Source organism: Anastrepha ludens, chromosome 2, assembly GCF_028408465.1.
Source record: "Anastrepha ludens isolate Willacy chromosome 2, idAnaLude1.1, whole genome shotgun sequence".
NCBI classification, from domain to species: domain Eukaryota; kingdom Metazoa; phylum Arthropoda; class Insecta; order Diptera; family Tephritidae; genus Anastrepha; species Anastrepha ludens.
In genome coordinates, this window is record NC_071498.1 from 148,816,867 (window position 1) to 148,839,894 (window position 23,028).

Consider the following 23,028-nt stretch of genomic DNA (forward strand, 5'->3'; position numbering starts at 1 on the left):
GAATGTCGGCCTAACAGCCAATACATTTTCTTGTATTTAAGAATTAACTCCTCGTGTTTTTTCTTGACATGTGCTTTCCATCTCAGCTTAGCATCTAAGGTCATTCCTAGATATTTTGCCGTATTTGCATGCGGTATTGCCGTATTATTGATAAATATTGGTGTTGCGATTATCGATTAATTTATAATCTTTTACATTTATGCTTGTTGCGAAAAGTGCGATGGCAACCCATCGAACTCATCTGTTTGTCATTTCCTCATTCCCTCATACAAACGTCAAATTCATTTTTTTGATTTCTACATTGTTCGAGCGCACAGGCGCCGCAAGCGAACAAAATGTAAGTTTTATACATTTTTATAATTAAACTTGAACTAATTGTAAAAATAAAGATTTCAGCCTACAACTACAAGGACTTGAATATTGTTTAATTTGCGGGCCGCCAAGTGCCGGGACAACATTCTGAAATATTTTGTTTCGGAAACAAATATTTTTCTTTGGATTCTGAAGTTCCCTTGGCCATCGAAGTTCGGAAATGGAAGACTCCGAACATATTAGCGTACTTATGGAAGGCAGTGAAATACCACCGGCGGCGACCATTGGTGAGGCTGACAAACCTAGCAACGACACAGCAACTGGAATTGGATCGACATTCACAGCTGGTAGTGCACCGTATTGTCACGCATCAACGCCCACTACTCACCCTTCCACATTTACAGTACCGGGCGTGAACAACGCATTCATGATAACATCAGTTCATGGAACTCAACCGCACTACATGGTATATAGCACCAGTGCACCGCTATTTCAAACCGCGGCAGTCAATGCATTTACAAGCACGTGTGGGCCCGGCATTGCTAATGGTGCCATACCTAACCTCACTTCGGCTGTCATGCCTTGTAGCGCGCTAACCTATCCAACGTTCGGCAATACATTTCGGCCATTTTGTTCACAGACGAATATGCATAGCCGCGTGGCACCACCACCGAATACTTCTGTTTTCATGCAGCCGAACATTATGTCATCGTGTAACCAAACGCGTGACCCCTCTTATAATGTTTTCAGCCAATATAGCACATCCGACGTCAATTTAACACCAACGCAGATTTCCAGCAGGCAAGTAATAACCAAGGATTTACCGACCTTTTCCGGCAGGCCTGAGGACTGGCCCCTATTCATCACGAATTACGAGCAGTCTACCGAGCGATGTGGCTTCACTGATCAAGAAAATCTGATCAGACTACAAAAGTGCTTAAAGGGACCAGCTCTCGAAGCGGTGCGTGGTAGGTTAATGATGCCAGCAACAGTAGGTCTGGCAATCAACACATTGAGAATGCTTTATGGTAGGCCTGACATTATTCATCAAACAATGCAGATGAAATTGAGACAAGAGCCAGCAGTTAGGGCCGATAAATTGGAAACGCTCATAGCATTTTCACTTGCAGTGCAAAACTATCGCGCTACAATCCAGGCGGTAGGCCTGGCCGATTATTTAAACGATCCTGTGCTGCTTAATGACTTGGTAGCCAAATTGCCAAGCGATCAAAGGCTCAATTGGGGCGGCTATCGTATGTCGCTCAGTCGCGTCGACATTGCTGTGTTTGACGATTGGCTTTTTGGACTTGCTGCATGCGCGAGTCAAGTAACAAGATGTGAGCCATCCACAACCACAGCTGCCTTTGAAAATATTGAAGTGAAGAAAGGCCGCAATTCCCACAAGGCAAGAATTTTAGTTCATGAAGAGGTTAACGCGAAGGTGACTATGTGCCCAAAATGTGGTGCCAATCATAAGCTGTCAGACTGTGCAGAATTTACTGCGCTCTCGCGAAGTGATCGATGGCTGTTTGTACGAGAGAAAAAACTTTGCTTACGCTGTTTCAATTCTCACTATGTTCGCCGATGCAATCTGAAGAATAGGTGTGGGGTTGACGGCTGCCAGATGGCACACAACGCTCTTCTGCATACACCTGTTCCCGTTAAGAGCAACGTCGGTCATGAGCAAACAGCGCTATACCACGAACGTCATTCAGGCTCACCAAAGGAGAAGCAGAACTCGCTATTCAGGTACGTCGCCGTTACTGTTCGTAACGCATCCAAATCTGTTGACACATATGCACTCATCGACGAAGGCGCATCTTGTACTTTAATTGAAAACGAGCTTGCAGATTACCTTGAATTGGACGGGTCGTTCGAGGCGTTGTGTCTGCGATGGACTAACGAAATTACTCAAAGCGAAAATAACTCCAAGTTTGTAAGTTTTGAGATCGCATCGACACAGTTGGGCTCTCCAAACTACTTGTTAAGAGGCGTACGCACTATTGCTCGTTTAGGCCTGCCTGTTCAAACATTGGACCGCGATACCATGGAGAAGCATGCCCATCTCAAAGGTCTACCTATACTACCATATAACGGTGCTAGGGCTCGGATTCTCATCGGAGTCGACAACGCGAAAGTCTGTGTGCCAATTGAAGTTAAGGAGAGTAGCACCTCCAACCTGATTGCTGCTAGATGCCGGCTGGGATGGACCGTTTATGGTCGAGACAGACCTGAACACGCAGTGATGCCCCGCGTGCTCCACATCTGCAGCTGTGATCCTACGAGCAGGGGCCGAATGGACGAACAGATGAAGGCGTATTTTGCTATCGACGCTATCGGTGTCTCGCCAGCTAAGCCGCTTCGGTCAAAGGATGATGAACGCGCTTTACAATTTATGGAAAAATTCACCAAGTTTTTGCCAACAGAGAAGAGGTGGGAAACAAGATTGCTATGGAAACAAGACGTCGTCGATTTACCCGATTCACTTCCTATGGCGCGCCGTCGACTAATGTGCTTGGAAGCCAAGATGAAGCGGGATCCTGAACTCCACCGTTTTATCGTCGACAAAATTGACGATTACAAGAAAAAGGGTTACATACGCAAATTGGAGTCACTTGAAACATCGATAGGTGGCAGATCGTGGTACCTTCCCATATTCACGGTGCTCAACGTTAACAAAAACAAAACTAGATTGGTATGGGACGCTGCAGCCAAAGCTGGAAATACTGCACTTAACAACATGCTGTTAAAAGGACCTGATCAGCTAAACTCGATGATGGGTATTCTTCTTCGATTCCGCGAAAGGCCCTTTGCAATATGCGGAGATTTACGCGAGATGTTTCACCAAATTAAGGTAGCCAAAGAGGACCAAGTGGCGCAGAAGTTTTTATGGCGCGACGGTGAGTCTAATCGGCAGCCAGATGTATATGCCATGTGTGTGTTGACTTTCGGCGCTTCGTGTTCTCCTTCGCTAGCGAACTACGTAAAAAACCAAAATGCACAACTTTTTTCCGAAAATTACCCCGAAGCTGTACAAGCCATTATAAGTAACACTTTCGTCGATGATTGGCTTCAGAGTGCAGACAATGAGGAAGAGTTATCGCGTTTGGCTACTGTTGTTCGCTGGATCCATAACGAAGGAGGTTTCGAGATGCGAAACTGGGTATCCAATTCCAAGAAAACTTTGACTGCACTCTCTGCTAACAGCACGCTGCTATCCAGATGTTTTGAGGAGCCTGAAGCTACTATCGAAAAGGTGCTTGGAATGTGGTGGTTACCAGCGTCGGATGAGCTTACCTTTGTGGAAAAGTTTCCTAAAGAAGTTTTTGATGAGCACACATTTCCATCGAAGCGACAAGTTTTGCGTACAATCATGAAAATATTCGATCCCCTTGGACTACTCGGGTATGTCATCATACAAGCAAAAATCATTCTACAGGACATTTGGCGTTCAGGTGTTAATTGGGACGAGCCTATCAGAGAGGATGATCGCAGTAACTGGTGGAACTGGTTGAAAAGAATTTCTTCGATAAACAACGTCAAAATTCCTCGGTGCTACTTACTTTCCAGCTGTAGCCAGAGTAACCAGTTGCACATTTTCGTGGATGCAAGTATCAACGCTTATGCTGCTGTGGCGTATTTGCGTGCTGAAGTTGGTAACGCGGTGAACTGTTCATTGCTGGCTTCGAAGACAAGGGTCACACCATTGAAGCCCATTTCAATACCGAGGTTGGAGTTAATGGCAGCAGCTCTGGGTCTGCGGTTGGCAATTTTTATAGGCAAGCAACTTTCTGTTCAGGTAAGCCGTAGAATTTTTTGGACAGATTCGAAAAACGTGATATGCTGGGTGCGTTCAGATGCAAGAAAGTTCCATCAATTTGTTGCGTTACGTGTCGGCGAAATTCTTGAGGGTTCCAGCGCTAAAGAGTGGAGGTGGTTACCATCTTCTGAAAACATCGCTGATGAGGGCACAAAATGGTCCGACGTTCGCCATTTTGACGACAATGCACGCTGGTTTCGAGGGCCAAAGTTCTTAGCCCAGCCCGAATCTAGTTGGCCTGTAGGGGAGCTAGTAGGCACTACAGCAGAGCTGCATCACATAAGTACAAGTACACCATTGTCCCCTACCCTGTCAGTAATTTCTCCAGACGTACGAAGGTTTAGCACATGGGAGAGACTGCTTTCCACACAACAAATTGTTCTGCATTTCCTGCGCCGGATCTTGAAGTTTACGCCACGTTCGCTACTAAAACTTTTCGAATTGCGCGATATTGAAGCAGCAGAGCAAATTCTTATTGCCGTAAGCCAAGAAAATGCGTTTAGCGAAGAAGTCAAAAGCCTACAACACGGTCAAAATATTCAACGGCAGTCTGCTATATATAAATGGTCGCCGTATCTGGACGAGGTTGGGATTATTCGCGTGAAAGGTCGAATCGACTTCTTAGAAGGAGTAGCAGTCGATGTGAAGCGACCTGTAATACTGCCGAAAAATCATACAGTAACGCGTTTGATAATTGATTTCTACCATAGAAAATTTCACCACCATCATAATGAGATTATTGTCAATGAGATGCGCCAGCGATACTGCGTCGGTGCTTTGCGATCGATGGTAAAAGAGTGCGCCAAAAGATGCCAAATGTGTCGCAATCGTAAAGCTAAGCCGCAACCACCTCAAATAGGAAGTCTACCTGTAGAACGACTGTCACCATTTACAAAGCCATTCACGTTTACAGGAGTGGACTATTTTGGCCCTATCGACGTAGCTGTTGGCCGGCGGCGTGAAAAACGTTGGGGCGTGTTATTTACGTGCCTGACGAGTCGTGCCGTTCACATCGAGATCGCGGCGTCGTTGTCGACGGAGACATTCCTGCTAATGTTGAAATTGTTCGTGTGCCGCAGAGGAGTCCCGAAGCGCATTGTGTCAGACAACGGCACAAATTTTCGTGGTGCCAGCCGAGCACTTATCAGCGAGATAGAAAGGGTGTCATCCGATGACCTAGAGAGAAGACATCCCCAAATCGAGTGGTCCTTCATTCCGCCCTCGGCTCCTCACATGGGTGGGGCATGGGAGCGAATGATACAGTCAACAAAATCAATTTTAATTGATATTACGCACGAAGCAATACTACATGAAGAAGTTCTAAGGGCCACTTTAGCGGACATTGAAAATATTCTTAATTCAAGACCTCTGACATATGTGCCCTTGGAGACTGCAGACGACGACGCACTTACGCCCAATCACTTTTTGTTAGGAAACTCAAGCGGAATTCGCGAATCAGGTTGTGATGACGACAGTGGGCCAGCTCTCCGTCGATGTTTTCGAATTTCAAACCAGCTAGCTAACCAATTCTGGAAGCGTTGGATCCAAGAATATCTTCCGTGCCTTACTAGACGTTCTAAGTGGTTCCACCCACCGATTCGACCTATCGAAATAAACGACGTCGTGGTCATCGTTGACAACAATGCGAAAAGGAACTCGTGGCCGAAAGGAATAGTTATAGATCTTCACCGTGGAAAGGACGGAGAGGCTCGTAGCGCTGTGGTGAAACTAGCAAACGGTCTGTGCACCCGACCCGTAATTAAATTAGCAAAACTCGATGTTACTAGTCACAATTGAATTGGTAAATTTCATACTAGAATTCGTAGGAAATTTACGAGAGGGGGTATGTTGCGATTATCGATTAATTTATAATCTTTTACATTTACGCTTGTTGCGAAAAGTGCGATGGCAACCCATCGAACTCATCTGTTTGTCATTTCCTCATTCCCTCATACAAACGTCAAATTCATTTTTTTGATTTCTACATTGTTCGAGCGCACAGGCGCCGCAAGCGAACAAAATGTAAGTTTTATACATTTTTATAATTAAACTTGAACTAATTGTAAAAATAAAGATTTCAGCCTACAACTACAAGGACTTGAATATTGTTTAATTTGCGGGCCGCCAAGTGCCGGGACAACAATTGGTTTATAATTTATATTTCTATAAGTGAAGTCAACATGCACAGACTTGGTTTCGTTTAACTTGACACGCCATTTTTTGGTCCAATTTTGAGTTGCATTTACTGATGCTTGCAACTTCTGAATTGCTTCTAAGTGTTTTTCATTAGTGGCTAATACTGCAGTATCATCGGCAAATGTTGCAGTTGTTGTATTGCTGCATTTGGGTAAATCGTTAGTATACAAGAGATACAAAACTGGCCCGAGCACACTGCCTTGCGGGGCACCTGCATTAATATCTTTCAGTTCTGAATAGACATCTGCTTGCTTTATTCTAAAGTATCTGCTCGTTAAGTAGGATTTTAAAATGTTTGAGTACTGGATTGGTAGAACTGCTTGAAGTTTATGGATTAGCCCCTCATGCCATACTTTATCAAAAGCTTGCGATACATCCAGGAATACCGCAGAACAGATTTGTTTTTCTTCCAGTGATTTTTCAATTACATGAGTAATGCGATGCACTTGATCAATCGTTGAGTGCTCATTTCGAAATCCAAATTGATGGTTTGGTACAAGGCATTTTGCATCTAACAATGGTTTTAATCTTTTAGCAAGATTTTTTCAAAAAGCTTAGATAAAATTGGTAACAACGATATTGGTCGGTATGATGTCACATCGTGTGGTGGCTATCCTGGTTTTGGAAGCATTATTCTAAACGAAATGCAGCATTAATCAAATATTGTTATAAGTATATGGCGGTGGTATTTGACAGCGAAGTTTCATTCGTTTTGCTCTTCAATCTCTTCATTTCACTAATCCCTTCTTATCTTATAGTGCACGGTGCATGCTTGTACGGATGAACTCACTTGTATTCAGATGAGCTATTCAATCGCTGTTGTTTATTTTTTGTTGCCGGTTCTATTGACTGCCCGGAATAAGGATGATAGACTACACAAAGCAAAGTTGTGAAACTGCCACGTCATCAGGGTTTCGGCAATAGAATTGTGCCCGCTCACCTCATACGTATTCACATATTTGTTCAATCAGCCGTTGTTCACACGGCAACGAAATAACACAAACAATGGTTGCGTTGATATTTTTCTTATATATTTCAATCTCAGTTTTGTCATAAACCAACCCCTGTAACATCCCAGTTAACGTCAGCAATTTAGCTGATTTCCTCAACGTCGCTGGGAGCCAGTGAAAGGTTTGATGTTGTCCACTCCTCAGTATTCCGTTCATCGTGGACCGGAACTTATTGAACAGATAAGTTTGAATGTTCCACACAAAATGAAACCGGCTGGGTAGTAAGTTAATTGAAGCTAAGTATTGTATTTATGATTATCTTTCAGGAGCTTTTGTTGAACTCGATAAAATTTTTAGTAGCCTTGATCTGGATTTCCCCGATTTTTGCCGAGATCTTGTTTTGTAGCTAAGCTTTAATCGGTGTACGCGTCAGTAGTACAATTTAAGAACTTTGTGTTTTAAGGGGACCCGGTGGTGCAGAAATTTCAAAAACCCAATTTTTTGTTTTCTCGATATTTCGAAAGAATGGAACCTTAAGAATATACTGTCAAATTTTCGTGTGGAAATTTCCAATATTATAGCTTCTACAGCCCATTAACTAGGTAGAGAGTGGTCCGCGCGCTCAAACTTTAAACTCATTTATCTCGAAACGATTTTTTTCGGCCTGGTGTTGTAAAAAAAAAAAAAAAACACTGTTCAACCGAATCGTGTGAAATTTGAATATGTTGTTCACAACATCAATGGCTATCGCCCATACTCGAATCATATTATTATTTCAAGTATTTTGTATCCGGTCAGTTTATAAGTTCTTGCGTTTTTTAAAGGTGGGTTTAAAATTAATAAAAAATATGTTTAAACTATTTATTAATCAACAATATCTTTTCCTTCATTATTTACAATGTCTTCCCATCTTCTTAATTCCCTGGTCAAAAAATTGTTTGTCCTTGGAGCCAAAATACGCTTCGATATCCCTTTTTATAGCTTCTTTTGAGGAGTAGTTCTTGTTACTCATATGGGACTGAAGTCCACGGAGAAAGTGATAATCACAAGGTGCAATATCCGGAGAGTATGGTGGATGCGGCATTAGCTCCCATCCGAGCACGTTCAGCTTGCCTAATGTTTGCCTTGCGGTATGAGGTATTGCGTTGTTCTGGTTAAACAAAACTTTGCGTCTATTCACTAAAGATGGTCGATTTATGTTAAGTGCCTCATTCAGGTTTGATAACTGATAGGAATAATAATCAGCAGTTATTGTCTGGTTTGGTTCCAGAAGTTCATAATAAACAATACCGGCCGTATCCCACCAAATAGACAAGAGAATCTTCTTGGGGTGAAGCCCATCTCTAGGGGTTGGTTCTGGTGTTTCATCTTTATCTAACCATTGGCGTTTGCGAACAGGATTATTGTAAACGATCCATTTTTCATCACCAGTAACGATACGGTTCAAAAAACTTTCATTTTCAAGTCGTTGCAGCAGCTGAGAACAAACATTCACTCTCTGCTGAAGGTTGGCGACGAAAAGTTTATGCGTAACCCATTTTCCCAGCTTTGAAACCTTTCCCAACTGAACCAGGTGCCTGTGAACTGTGAACTATTCCATGCGACGAATTTAGCCTCTGAGCTTTCATATCGACTGTCAAATTTGGTTCAGCTTCCACGAGTTCGAACAAGGCGTAGGAGTTAAAGATCTCCCGTCGCAGCTACCACTTCGGAATTTTTAAAATTATTAAAATTAATTTTTTTTTTCATTTTTGTATATAAAAGAAGTTAAAGAAAAATCCCCAAAAATTAAAATTCGGTTTTCGTTTTTTTTATTGTAAAAAAAAATCCTGAAAGTACCCTAAATTTTCGAGCTATAAACCACCGGGACCGCTAAAGCTCCTTTTATTAGTTTTAAGTCAACAAATTTTGCGAATCTGGTTCGTAAGGTTGTTTATAATCACAGACTCAAAAAACAATCAATGAAAGTTGAGTTGAGATTAGCTGCAGTGGGATAAGTTAAGGTGAGTTCAGGTGAGTTCAGGTGACTTCAACTGATAGGAATTGAGGTGGTGTAATCTGCGAAGTAACGTTTCGAGTTTCCAATCGCTCAAGATATGAGTTTCATTCTTGATTAAAAAAATGAAACCCCATAATGATTATGTTGATGTCAAATTTGAAAACATAAAAAAAAAACAAAAAGAAATATTATTTCCTATCATAGAAAGTATTTAATTGGATTTAACTATCTAAATGAAATAAAGCAGCTCATAGCAAGGAAAAGACAACTTCGCCGAAAATGGTAATATAACATACATGTTTCCCTGGAGATAACACCACTCATAACAATGCATCTCAGGAACTAAGACGGGAAATAAATAATTTAAAAAATTAGTCAATGATATTTATCTGAGTTAACAGCTGATAAAAAAATGTCTACTCTCTTTGGATATGCACAAAATACTTAAGAAGACCAAACAGCCAGGTTCCCCCAGTGAAAAAAGCAAATGACACCTGGGCTAGAAGTCGTATGAATAAAGTTATAACATTTGCAAACCATCTATCCAACACCTTTTAGCCGAACGAGAACCAATGCAATGACTTATACTCCTCCTTAGATCAAGAAACCACGCTAATCCCGCATACAACTACAAGCGAACTGGAAAGAGAAATCAAGCAACTAAAATACAAAAAGACACCTGGATGCACCAAAAACAACCCAGCAAAAGCCCAGTAAGACTAGCCAATCTATTCAATGCGTCGATCCGACTACAGTATGTTCCAAACCTGTGTTGCTGAGATGATTATGATTGCCAAACCAGGAAAAGATCCACATATTGTTTCTTCATACCGTCCAATCTCCCTGTGGCCACAAATTTCAAAACTTTTAGAAGAGCTCATTCTACATCGCTTGAAACGAATCATTGAATTTCGAAATCTGATACCTTCGCACCAGTTTGGATTCCGTTGTAAACACTCCACCATAGATCAGGAGCACAGAATTACAACTGAAATAGAAAAGCTGCTCACGCAAGCATTCGACAAGGTTTGGCATGAAGGCCTTATCAACAAATTGAACTCATGTCTTCCACTTCAATACAGTGCATTTATGAAATCGTATATAACTGAAAGCTGTTTTTGCGTAAAACAAGGCAGTGAGTATGCCAAATTGCAGAAAATAAACGCTAACGTGCCGTAAGGGAGCATCCTTGGACCCCTTCTTACCTTCTGTATACGAAAGATATACCATTACCTCCAAGCACTATGATCGCCACCTTTGGTGACGACAGAGCAATCCTCGCAACAGGAAAACTCGCTAAAGTAGCGGCAGCTGAACTTCCAACACTAAAGATGCAATAGAAAAATGAACGAAAATTTGGCGAATAAAATTAAACGGTAACAGTAATCAAAACAATTCATGTGACCGTCACCAATAAAAAAGCAAACCATCACCCAATAATACTACTAGGCGCTCCAATTCCATTCCAGTGTGTCTTATGGTGCACAAATTTGGGGCTGTGCCAAGGATTTCAAAATAAAATTCTCAAAAAATATTGGGAACGCACCTTGATACATTCGTAATGCAGATACTCATCGTGACCTCAACATTCCGAAGGTCGCTGAAGTTATTAAAATACAAGCAGAAGCCCACTCTATGAGGTTCCAGGAAGCCAGCACACTTCTCAACCCCGCAGGCCTAACCCGATGACTGCAGCGGAAAAAAACCATATGATCTTATTGGATGTTAATTAGAAATAAATAAATAAATAAAATAAATATGAAATAAACAAAAATAAATATTGGCGAGCATTTTCCGGTGAACTTTTGGTTCACAATTCTTCTCAAGTTGCCAATCGGGCTTAGATCCGCTGACTGCGGTGATTAACTTTGTGTCTATAACTTCGCCCGATTTAGAAACTTCGAGTTAGAAGTAATTTTAACTTTTTTTAAAATAATTATAAAATGTCCTTTTTGACGAACGAGTTTTTTGAGTGTTTAAATACAATTTTTATACAAAGGCCCAGCTGCACGTATTTCAGGGAAACTGCACAAATGTCGCGCTATTTTCGAAAATTCTAAATACATTCTTCTGTGTTCGCATTTGTATTTACGAGAAGCATAAAATAATTCAGGAAATTGATTTTTGATTTGTTTACTTGAAATGCTTGCCCTAAAGAAGTTACTAAAGTGAGCTGAACAGCGGGGTGTAAAAGCGCCATGAGAGCGTGAATCGTGTAAATTGCCATACATCGAAAAATTAAACTTTTTGTGTAAGTTCCGTGAGGTAAGCTGCTTCGAACTGCTTTTACTTTGCTGTTGTTTTTATTTCTTTCCAATCTGCTTTTAATTTTTTCGCTTATAAGCAGCTTTTGCGTTGCGCTACTACAACAACCACAAATAACGATTTTTTTGTGCATAATTTTCTTTGTTGGTATTTACATGAAATTACATGAAATTATGTCGACATTAAAAATTAATTAAACAGGTTTTATTACCTGCAGGCTACAGCATGTGGCAAGTGCCTGTTGGGCATTAACATAAATTTAATTGTATTAGATATGGCAATTTTTTTTCTTACGAATATTTTGTGGGTTCAAAAGCAGAAATGTTGGCTGTCAGCGAGGATATTAATTTATTCATTTATACATATTTCACTGAACATCTTTTTTTAATTTGTGGTGTGTTGGTGTTGTCCTTCAAATAGAAGGAGGTGAGTTTATTTAGGTATTTGTTTTTTAGCGGCGGTTAATTCGGCAGTTAGACACTACCTGAGCAAAGATCAGCCATTCAATCAGTCAATCGCAAAATGCAGTAAACGAGGGTACATGCCAAAGGTATATCGGTGAGCACTCCGGAAATTTGAAAATCAAATACAGTGGTGCCTTTCGAAGGTTACGCAAAACCACTTATAATACCGGGTCGTCCATACATTATTTTTTTAATTATATGTTATTTGAACAGGGACAAATCTTTTCTGCTGTAAAACTTGACAAAAAGTCAAGTCAGTGTTTATTGAAAAGTAGTCAAAATCATCTCTTCTGACGGAGCTAATTTTCATTAGGCGCCTGATTTAACAAGAAATCGCATCTGGGTGTCGATCTGTCGCGATCATCGAGAAGCCAATGTGTGGTCCGGTCACTTTGGTACGAATTTTGTAGCGGTGTCTCACTTTTCTTTGAAAATTCTGCTGAAAAAGCCATTACTGTTAACGTTGAGCGCTACAAAAGCGTAATAAATGATTTATATGCGCGAAAATTTAAAACATGCACTTGGACGATCTTTGGTTCCAGCAGGACGGCTTCAGCCATGTCATAATTGATACTTTGCGCTCCAAATTCGGTAATGTCATAATCGATTGCCTCGACAATGTGCATTGACCACTTCGCTGCTGGAAATTGATGCCATTAGACTTTTTCTGTGGAGTACCGTGAAGAACTGACGTAACGCGAGCAATCCATTAACGTTTCAGGTACTGAAAGCGCACATCGAGCAAGCCAACCGTGTGATAGCCAGAAACTGTCGCCGAGCTCTCGGAAAACTGGTTTAACAAGATGTTCTACTGCCCAAGCAGCAAGTACTTTTGGCCTGGGCAATTTAGTTGAGGTTCAAGTGGGTGCTAAGACTAACCAACCCTGGTGGTGTTCTTAAGACCTTTTTGTTTTTTATTGATGCGATAACAGCTTCAGCGATTTTGGCCGGGTTTAACGAAGTATACCAGTCGTTTCTTTCTCGAGCTAACCGGTATCAATTAGACACACCAAGAGAAGCCAAATGCTTCTGCCTTTTCGATATTTCCAACAAAAAGAAATCCTTCCTTTTCCAAGCTTCACCAAAAGGTTACCATAGAATACTTTCGAAGTTTGGGTATATGTATCCATTCAAAAGACAGCGGTGCAGCTGGATGTGTACTCGTTGCACTATCTCAACACTGCCGTAAAGCTCATAAAGGTCACTGTTCCCTCATTCATAGGAGCGCATATTTGTAGCCAAAAAACCGGAATTCAAAGTTTAATAAAATCCATTTCTTACTCTAGCATAACCGTTCCATGGCATCCCGCACCTTTATCGCCATAGGTTGTTGACCTCGCGGCAGCCAAGCATTTGCAGACATCCACTGTATATAAAATCTTAATGCATGGAGCTACTGGTATTGTATATTCAATATTGCCAAAAGAGGCTGCTGATACCCGGAACAAGGACTTTAGACTCTACATGCAGAACTTCCCTCGTAAATTTGACGGAAATTCTATAGGGATATATGAGGTGTGTTCAAAAAGTATCGCGAATTTTGTGTTTTTTCAAAAATTATTTATTTATTCATTAATATCTATTTCGTCCCCTTCAAAGCAAAACCTATGAGATATTATGCACTTGTGCCAACGTTTTTTCCAATTTCCGAAGCACTTCAAAAATGAAGTTTTTTTATCTTGTTCAGCTCCTCTTTCGATGCCGTCTTTATTTCGTCAATCGTAGCCTTGCGTCTCTTCAGTTTCGGGACCAAGAAAAAGTCACAGGGGGCCAGATCTGGGGAATACGGTGGCTGTGGCATCATTAGTGTAAAGTTTTTGGCCAAATTGCTTCGCGCATATTACGCATAACTTGCAGGTAATATTCCTTATTGACCGTTTCACCCTGCGGCAAGAACTCATGATGTGCAACGCCCTTGCAATCGAAGAAGATGATAAGCAAAACTTTTACAATTGACCGAACTTGGCTTTTTTCGGTCTTTGTTCGTGTGACAGCTTCCATTGAGATGATTGAACTTTGGTTTCCACGTCATAGCCATAAACCCACGATTTTTCGGCAGTTATGACCCTCTGGAGCAAATTTGGGTCATCCCGGACAGAGTCCAACATCTCATTAACAATGTTCATGCGATGCTGCTTTTGGTCGAAATTGAGCAGTTTTGGTAGGAATTTTGCGGCCACCCGTCTCATGCCCAACTCATTGAGATAAATCGAATGGCACGAGCCAATCGACATCTCTACGTCCTTAGCAACTTCTCTAACGATGATTCGACGATTGGCCAATACCATTTCCTTGACTTCATCAATTTTTTCGTCTGTTGTTGAATTGCTCGGGGGTCCGGCACGCCGGCACGCTTTTCGTTGTTCACATCTTCTAGGCCTTCTGAGGACATTTTGTCCCACCGATAAACGTTGTTGTAGTCCAAAGTAGCTTCTGCGTATGACACAGTCAACATTCGGAATGCAGCCACGCTCTTAATTTCGTTTTTCACACAAAATTTGATACAGGTTCTTCGATCCATCTTTTTGAATAGGTAAAAATCGAAGCCGAACCGAAACACGTGCAAGCAAAGCAGCTGTCAACAATTAACTGAACAATCGAAATGGCCGAACTCGTCGGCATGAGTGAGAGACATGAGTACCAACATATCGCCACAAAAAAATCGAAACTCGAATATACGTAACCTGCGAAAATTCAAAATTCGCAATACTTTTTGAACACACCTCGTACTAAGTAGCCGTTTATTAACGTAACTAAAGCAAGACGTTCTGTTCTGAAATATTGGGTTGGAGAATAAGTTCATGGCGTTTTTATATTTTCGTTTATTTTACAACGATTTCAAAACAAAACTAAGAATTAATTACACTTTTGAGTTATTTAATTTTTTATTAGTTTTGAGGCTTAGAAATGGAATACCCAGGAGCCAAAAACCAACATTTTCGACACTTGCTCTCCTTTGCATTTCATCAAAGTCAAAAAGCTGCCGAAGCAGGTCGGGACATTTCCAGCGTGGATGGAGAAGATGTAATAATCGAGTCTACAGCACGAAAATGGTTTGCAAAGTTTAAAAATGCCGACTTTGACGTCGATGATACATCCCACAGCGGAAGGCCTTCTGAATTCGATGAAGAACGTCTCAAATCACGGAAGGGGAACGTTCGCCAAACCAGTCCTAAATTGGAGGAAAAAATTAACTGCGATCATAAAACGATTCTTAATCACCTTCATTCAATGGGATTTACCGAAAAATTTCGGAGCCTGTGTTCCCCACGTGCTCAACGAAAAAAGTCGCCTTCTCAGTTGCTTCTTAGCATCTCCCCCGCCATTGAGCAACACGTGGTCACAAACAGCGCTTTAGTATATACTAAATCTTCAAAGGAGATGAGAAATGGTGCTCATACATCAATATGAAGCAAAAAAAGGAGTGGTTGGCTGTAGGCGATACGCCAAAGCCGAAAGACAAGTCAGATCTTCACCCAAAGAAGATCATAATATGTATTTGGTGGGGCTGGGAGGGCATGGTTGGACTTGAAAATGCTCAAAAAAATGCCACGGTCAACAAGGAGCTCTACATTCGCCAGCTACACCATGTGAATAGGCCTTTCGACTGCAAAGACCTGATCGACATGGCCAAAAACCTAATCTACAATCGTCAAAGCCGCACTCCAAGAGCTGGAATGGGAGGTCTTTCTGCACCCGGCGTATTCTTCGGACCCTGCACCAAAAGATTATTATACACATATGTTGCGCTTCCTGGCATGCCATATGAAGGGCGCTAGCTTCGATAACAAAGAGGTCCTTAAAAACTTGCACAACTACTTCTTTGACACCAGACCAGGCGATTTTTGGCGGAACGACATCAACAAATTGGTCGAGTGGTGTGAAGAGGTTGTAAACAGCAACGCCGAATATACAAGGTGGCACAAAAATAACCTTTCGATGTTTTTTGGCTGTAATTTAAAAAAAAAAATGATTGTGGATTATTTTTATTTGGTCTTTTAATTTTTTTACATCAAGTCCAGAATATGATGTCATGTAAATGGCCGCCGTCACAGTTGATTGCCATTTTATGCCTTTTTATGGCATTTTCCATCACTTTGGCCAAAACTTCCGGCGATAGGTCCTCACATTCTTGACGGATATTGTCTTTAAGAGCTGCAAGAGTCTGAGTCTTGTTGACATAAACCCGCGACTTCAAAAGCCCTACAGAAAGAAGTCTGGAGCGGTCAAATCAGGCGATCTTGCTGGCCAGTGCAAATCGCCAAAACGAGAGATTAGGCGTCCGGGAAATGCATCCTGCAGCATTTCGGTTGTGGCACGAGAAGTGTGTGCCGTTACACCGTCCTGTTGGAACCACATGTTTTCCAATCCCAATTCATCAAGTTGCGGCAAAAAGAACTCGTTGATTATTGCTCTGTAGCGCTCACCATTCACAGTAACCCTTTGGCCCGCGACGTCTTCGAAGAAAAAAGGTCCGATGACTCCTCCAGCGAAAACAGCACACCATACAGTGACTTTGAGCGGGTATAAGGGCTCTTCGTGGGTTACACGCGGATTTTCAGTGCCCCGGAAGCGTAAATTTTGCTTATTTACGTACCTGCTAAGATGGAAATGGGCCTCATCACTCATGACTATTTTCGATGAAAAATCATCTTCCTCTTGGTGGTGATTAAGGATGGCTTGAGCGTATGTTAGACGCGATTGGCGGTCAGCAGCTAACAGCTGATGCACCGACTGGACTTTGTACGGAAACATCTTCAAATTTTGTACCAAAATTCGCTGTAAAGACCGTCGACTGATACCCATTTGCGTGGCACGTCGTCTGGTCGATGTCGACGGCGCTTCCATGACATCCTCGGCTACAGCAGCAATATTCTCTGCAGAACGGCTACTCCGGGGTCTGCCACGCCTGGCAGCCTCTCGTATTGTGCCAGTCTCTGCGAGGCGAGCGGCTAAACGTCGCAGTGTTTCACCAGTAGGCGTTGGACGGCGAGGAAATCCGCGACGAAATTCACCTTGTGCCAGAGTCACCGACCGATTATTGGTCAAATAAATAGTCAGCAGTACTCCGCGTTCTGGAGCAGTGTAGCGTAACATTGTTTATTAACGTGTATTTCGCATGTGTTTACTATACAAATGTCAAAATAGAACTGACATTAGGGGCCAATCGCAAAATTTATAGCATTTTCTGATAGGAGGACTACTTTAGCGCCACCTGTTATAATTGATTAACTTATTGATATAATTTTTGTTTTTTGTTTAAATAAAAGTCTTCGCTAAAAACGCTGCGAACAATTTTTAACTTTTTAACGGACCTTGTATACCTATATCACACTTAGTCTTACTATTAGCTTGAATTGCTTTCTATAGGAGCAATTCCAGCTTTCACAACAAAAAAATTACTTTACTTCAATTTCCCTTGTGCGGTTTATCTTGAATTTCATTTCTCATTTCGGAAGTTAATAGTGCCACGTGAAAGACGGCAATAACTTTAATCCCGCCGCCTCAGCCTCAGCCGCTTTAGCCTTATCCGCTTTTACTGCTACTCTCACGCGCCATTCCACCAGGCATTAATGCTGGTGACATTCGTAATAGTTTTATGAACACCTTGTTGCCACACTTACATTACATTTTTATTCTTCCTTTATATATTTATTGCATTAATGTTGCAATGAAGCTTTGCCTGCTGCGGGAGCAAATCTTACAGTTTATTATATTTTTATCGTCATTTACGTTGACATTTATTATGTTTTCGCTTATGGCTTACGGCGCGCACAGCACAATCGGCAATTGTTGCTTTCACTTGGTATTACTTATGGTCACACACTAATAATTCTTATCTATTGCTGTAAAGTAGTGCGATATGTAGCGAATGGAATGTGAGTGACGTTGATAGCTGTCCATTTGTGGTCATTACCGCTATGCGGACTTAAGCAAGTCAACTCGGTATGTATGTATGTATGGGTGTGTGTATGTATGCATGTTTGTATGGGTATGTGGGTGTGTATGTATGTTTGTATGGGTAAATGGGTGTGTATGTATGTCTGTATTGGCGAAGTGTGTGGCGTCATTGTGCGAATAGCAGAAGATTGACCCACACGAAGTCGAATGAGAAAAATATGCCATATAATAGTTAGAGACAATAAAGCCGCGTTATATTACACCGAATGTGGCGCGCTAACCGCTGTTTAATGAATAATGTTGATAAGGTTTAATGCTTTTATAAGCGCGCCGATTATGTGGGAAGAATATGCAATTTGATGAGTAGGAAAAAGCTAAAGGCAAAAACCAAAAAAAAAAAAAATAATAATAATAATAATAATAAATAATAAAAATAAAATAAAAAATAAATAAAATACAAAAATAAAAAAATAAAAATAAAAAATTAAATATTGCCCCTAATAAAAAATGTATTTACACGCGTTTGTGTGTGTCCATACCGGCCAGCTTAAATGCGACTGTTTTACGTGGAATCATAAGTACTATAAAATGTTAACAGCTACTTGGGTACCCCACTTTTGGAAAACAGTGCTATATATGTACCAATACACATATGTATCGGGTATTTTTTTTAGCTGCATGGGAATCATCGATATCGATAACTTTGGTATGACAGCTGAGAATGGCAAACTGTGTTGACATTTCTGTTCAGTGAGGTCTGGCAAGTCATCATTAATCGTTTACTGCCAAAAAAAGGCTTCCAAGGCTTGGAAATTAATTATCATTTATCGCATATTGCATTAGAAGCTTAAGCATTTAACAAAAGTTTTCCAAACATTTTTATTTCTAGTCATAGGCCTCAGTTCAATAAACGATTTTCCAGTTTCATTGCGATTAGTCCTTTGCCAAGTTATGAGTGGTCTGCCTCTTCTCCTTTAAGTTAAGGCGGTATGCGATAAGGCTTTCGCAGAATAAGCCCTATCCATCCATATTTTTTCTCCTTTATTTCGTTACTGATGCTTTTGAATTGTTGATTGTGAATTTAAATAGAAGAAATTTACTTTGAAAAAAAAATTAATATGTTCGCGAAGTTCATAGACCGGAGTAGTGAAGAGGACGCCGAAATGCCGAATTGTCGTCACTCTCAACTTAGTGGCCCTTATCCTTCGACTAAGTGAAAAATTCTTGGCATATGTGCCTCTAGGTAGGTAGGTAGGTCAGACGACAAAAGTACCACCGGTGCACTACAAATGCCACAATACAGGCAAAAAATTAAAAACTTTAAAGGAAGAAAAGTCATCTACAACCACTCGTACCATCAGTGCTGTTGCTGTAGTGGAGAAGGGAAAAGGTATCTAAGGTGGAGAACTGCCTCAGTCTATCCCCAAAAGACTCAACAAAGAATCTCCAGCACCTAGCCGCCAGAGCCGGACATTTGCAAAGAAAGTGTTCCATAGTCCCTTTCTCTGCCGGATCCCCAAAGTTTCTGCAATGAGCGTTGCACGAAAGTCCGAGCTTATCCGATCACCCAATGACCGGTTAACGCCGCTGTGTGTTTAGAAATTGAATGGCGGGGGATCCGCAGCACTTTAAGTGTCCTTAAGGGTTTTCGAGATAGCACAAAAAAAGAAACAAGAACTCCATTTGTCTGGAGCTATTTTAATAAAGAAATTGTGTAGCTTCCCTTTAACAATGGTCAAGGGGTCAACGATATTTGAGATGGGGACAACTGAAACAGGTTCTATCAACATCTTTCTGACAAGCTCATCGGCGATTTCATTTCGCTCTGTGATCATATGCCAAGGAACCGAGGTAAGATAATTGTTTCCCACACGTTCGAGACGTTTGATCTGCTCCTCACAGGAGTTGAGCAGACGAGAGCCTCAACCTGGTGACGATCGCGATTATCCGCGAAAAAAGATATTTATGTCTCCCTCCCAACAGCAATGCTTAGGGATTTTGCATGTATGCAGGATGGCGAAGACCTCTGGTTGAAAAACCCTACTAGTTTCCGGCTATTTGAAGGAGATTGAAATATTGGCTGATTTAGACTATTTCCATATTCCCTCTTGAATCCGCTGGTGAAAACAAAGGTACCTATGCCCAGGAAGACTCTGCCTTCCTTTCTATCCAGCCTGCTTGGAAAGTTTACTTTAAAAACCCAGTTTGCGGATGGAGAGATCTGTGCGACGTACAGAGAGGGAAGAAGAAATCTGCTTCATAATACTATCATGCCCTACAAGAGATTATCTCCAGAAGACAACCTACTTCAACCTAATAGTGCTCTGAGCAGCAATGAGTTGAACTTGCAGATCAGCGGGAAGTAAGTGCAAAATGACTGCACGTTCTAGTGATGCCAATTTAATGATGCTTTAGTTTTTCCGAAGAGCTACCTACCAAACTAGGCAACGGTATGTCAAAATTGGCTACTAAGTTGTACATCCAGAGACGCCACTTTTTGCCGAACATACAATGACTTACAGGAATAGAAAGCTATACTGGCCTTTCTAACTCGATTTTCGATGTGCAGCTCCAATGGCGCTCGGGGTCTAGTATTACCGCTATATAGAGCCAATTTTTTTTTCGGACAGTTCAGCACTCAGTTAACTTTAAGCCTACTGTATTGGGTTCCCTTTTACAATTTTCTTTAAGGCTTCTCAACCTCCAAAGAAATCTGAATTTATCTTGTGGTGCCAAGATGGTTGCTTTTTAAGATATTAGTGCCAAAGACCACAAGCCTAATTCGAGCAAAGGCCGATCAGATGCTTAGAAAGTGGTCCGTCCTCTCATCCTCCTCTCCACATGCTGGGCAGGGTGCACTGTCTGAGATGCTTCGCTCACAGAAAGTGGCCCGTCATCAGTCCAACTAGCAGCCTTGTTCATCTGCAGCCTCTCTCAGCGTGCCAGGCTCGCTTGTGGGTTAAAGTAACCCGTTTGCCGAGCGTGGCTGTGATGGCTGCAGAAAGGAGTGGCAGAATGGGCTCCGGGCAAAAAAAGTTGGCCTCAGAGCCCATCCTAGGTAAAGGGACAGAGGTCTCGTTATCCCGAATATCCACATGTCGCGGAACCAATGTTATCAACAGGATATTATGTCTACCGACAGAGGTCAGCCTGGATTTACAGGCTATAAGAACAGATCGTGCAAAAATTAAGGCCAAATTGTCGTCGTTTCTGTCACATTTTTGCGGATTGGGCTGATTTAGAATTTTTATTCAGTTTTATTTGAAAAAGTAGTGAAAAATTGGACTGGTAACGGTGGATTCATGGCGGATATCATCATCTACCAGACTATAATAAAAAAAAAATGAATTTCACCAATATTTCCATTTTGTATTATAATTTTAAGACTTCAGGCTCTTAAAAGAACACCCGATATATAGTGCGCACATACGTATGTACACAGCTTGACAATTGCCATTTATGCGCGCTTATCCCACGTCATTTTTGTTTTTTTTTTGTGCTTTGAGTGAGTGTTGCAGCATTTAAATAGATTAAAAGTGAACGAATATCGTTGCGCGCGGCGCATAAGTGGAAAAAAAGAGCAGCTCAAAAAATAAATAAGTATGTATGTGCGTAGGTATAATATATGTTTGCCCGTATTTCATATATATTTGTATACACACACTCATACACGTGAAACTTTTATATTTCCCATGATATGAAGCAGATCAGGGCACTCACAATTCTACGAAACATAACCGCACGTACACCCAACGTTCCACACTGCGTATGAGTAACACACGCGTGTGGGTGTGTGTGTGCGTGCGTGTCTAGTGTGATTCGCAAAAACTAAATCCTTTTATGGTGTTGGCTTTTAGGGTTGAGCTGCGACTTAACTTTCCAGCTGAAACCTTAAAATTTATGTGCATTCATATGTGTGTGGGTGTGTGCGCGCGTGCTTGTCTGCTTTATTATTTACACTTCTGCTCTACAACCATTCCGTATGTGTATGTACGGATGCTGCTTACGAGCAAGTCTTTATGTGTAGCCAACAATTTTCTACCTACCAAAAAAGTGTGAACTGGAATTTGGACATTTCAAGTGTCCACTCGTTCGGATGCTAAAAGTTCGCATAGCAGCTTTTTGGACGCTTTAAAACGATCAAGTTGTGTGGCATTAAGAGATAGTGGCTGTTGCCTTTTGTGTAAAGTTCTTAATTGGCCACCTTGTTAAGCTTCATTTGATGGTGCGCATTAGTTGGCACATGTAAAGAGGATGCCCGATTATAGATGTTGTGGTATGTGCGAATTGGCACTAGTCTCAGTTTTGCTTGGTCCACACAACTTTTTCAAGACAAACTTCATTTTTGCTCAAGCGACGCGTTTACGCAAGTTTTGTGTAGCTTAAGGTTGACTTTTGCTATTTTATTCTCCTCCATCATTTCATATTCAAGCTCCCATCCTTCTATTTTAGGTAGAAGCGTTTGTGTGAGTAAGCAGTAAATTTGTTATGCTTCTGCTAGCCAATTTACTTCCGCCTTTTATTGCTTTGTAAATATATCCGTTGGCATTGTGGCACATTTTGTGTGCTGCTGTATACTGAAGTGATGCTGTTGTGATAGCAAAACAAAGCTGCTTATACGATTTTCAGTTTCTCACAATTTTACGCCACGTTAAACTGCACTTATTATGTTTTATTTTTTATTGGTACAAAGCAGAGAGGCAGCTGCTAGTGGGCATAATCGAAATAGAAAAAAAAATATACATACATAAAAATAGGTATGTAGAGGGTTTGCAGATAGAAATAACCATTTATGCAAATGCGTTAACAAAAAGGTAACTAAAGTCCTTAAGAGTAAGTCTTTACCACCTGCCTGTTAAAATTGAAATCCACCTGTAAGAAATAATATATTACATTATATCAATTTATTTGGAGGCATCTTTTGCATCTAACAAAATCTAAGAACCTTTATCTGATTCTTTAAAAGTTCGCCGATTTAGCGCGATTTAAATTTACGTTCATTGTTTTTCCCTACAACCTCTTTAGCATTCCAAGTTACTCGTTTTGTATTCACTGGCTTGTTGTTATCATCGTCGTCGTTTATGTTGTTATGCAGTCGTTGCGCATCGTTATCGTTCTTCG

The 23,028-nt window shown here is 41.2% G+C and overlaps 1 protein-coding gene across 1 annotated transcript in view; it reads left to right on the forward strand.

Annotated features, from left to right (window-relative positions):
• Positions 1-532: 532 nt before the first annotated feature.
• LOC128855322 (uncharacterized) overlaps positions 533-23,028 on the forward strand; it is a 54,471-nt gene continuing 31,975 nt past the window's right edge. The window contains exon 1 of the mRNA XM_054090133.1: positions 533-5,606. Within this exon, the coding sequence (XP_053946108.1) occupies positions 533-5,606 (5,074 nt within the window). The remainder of the gene's footprint in view (positions 5,607-23,028) is intronic.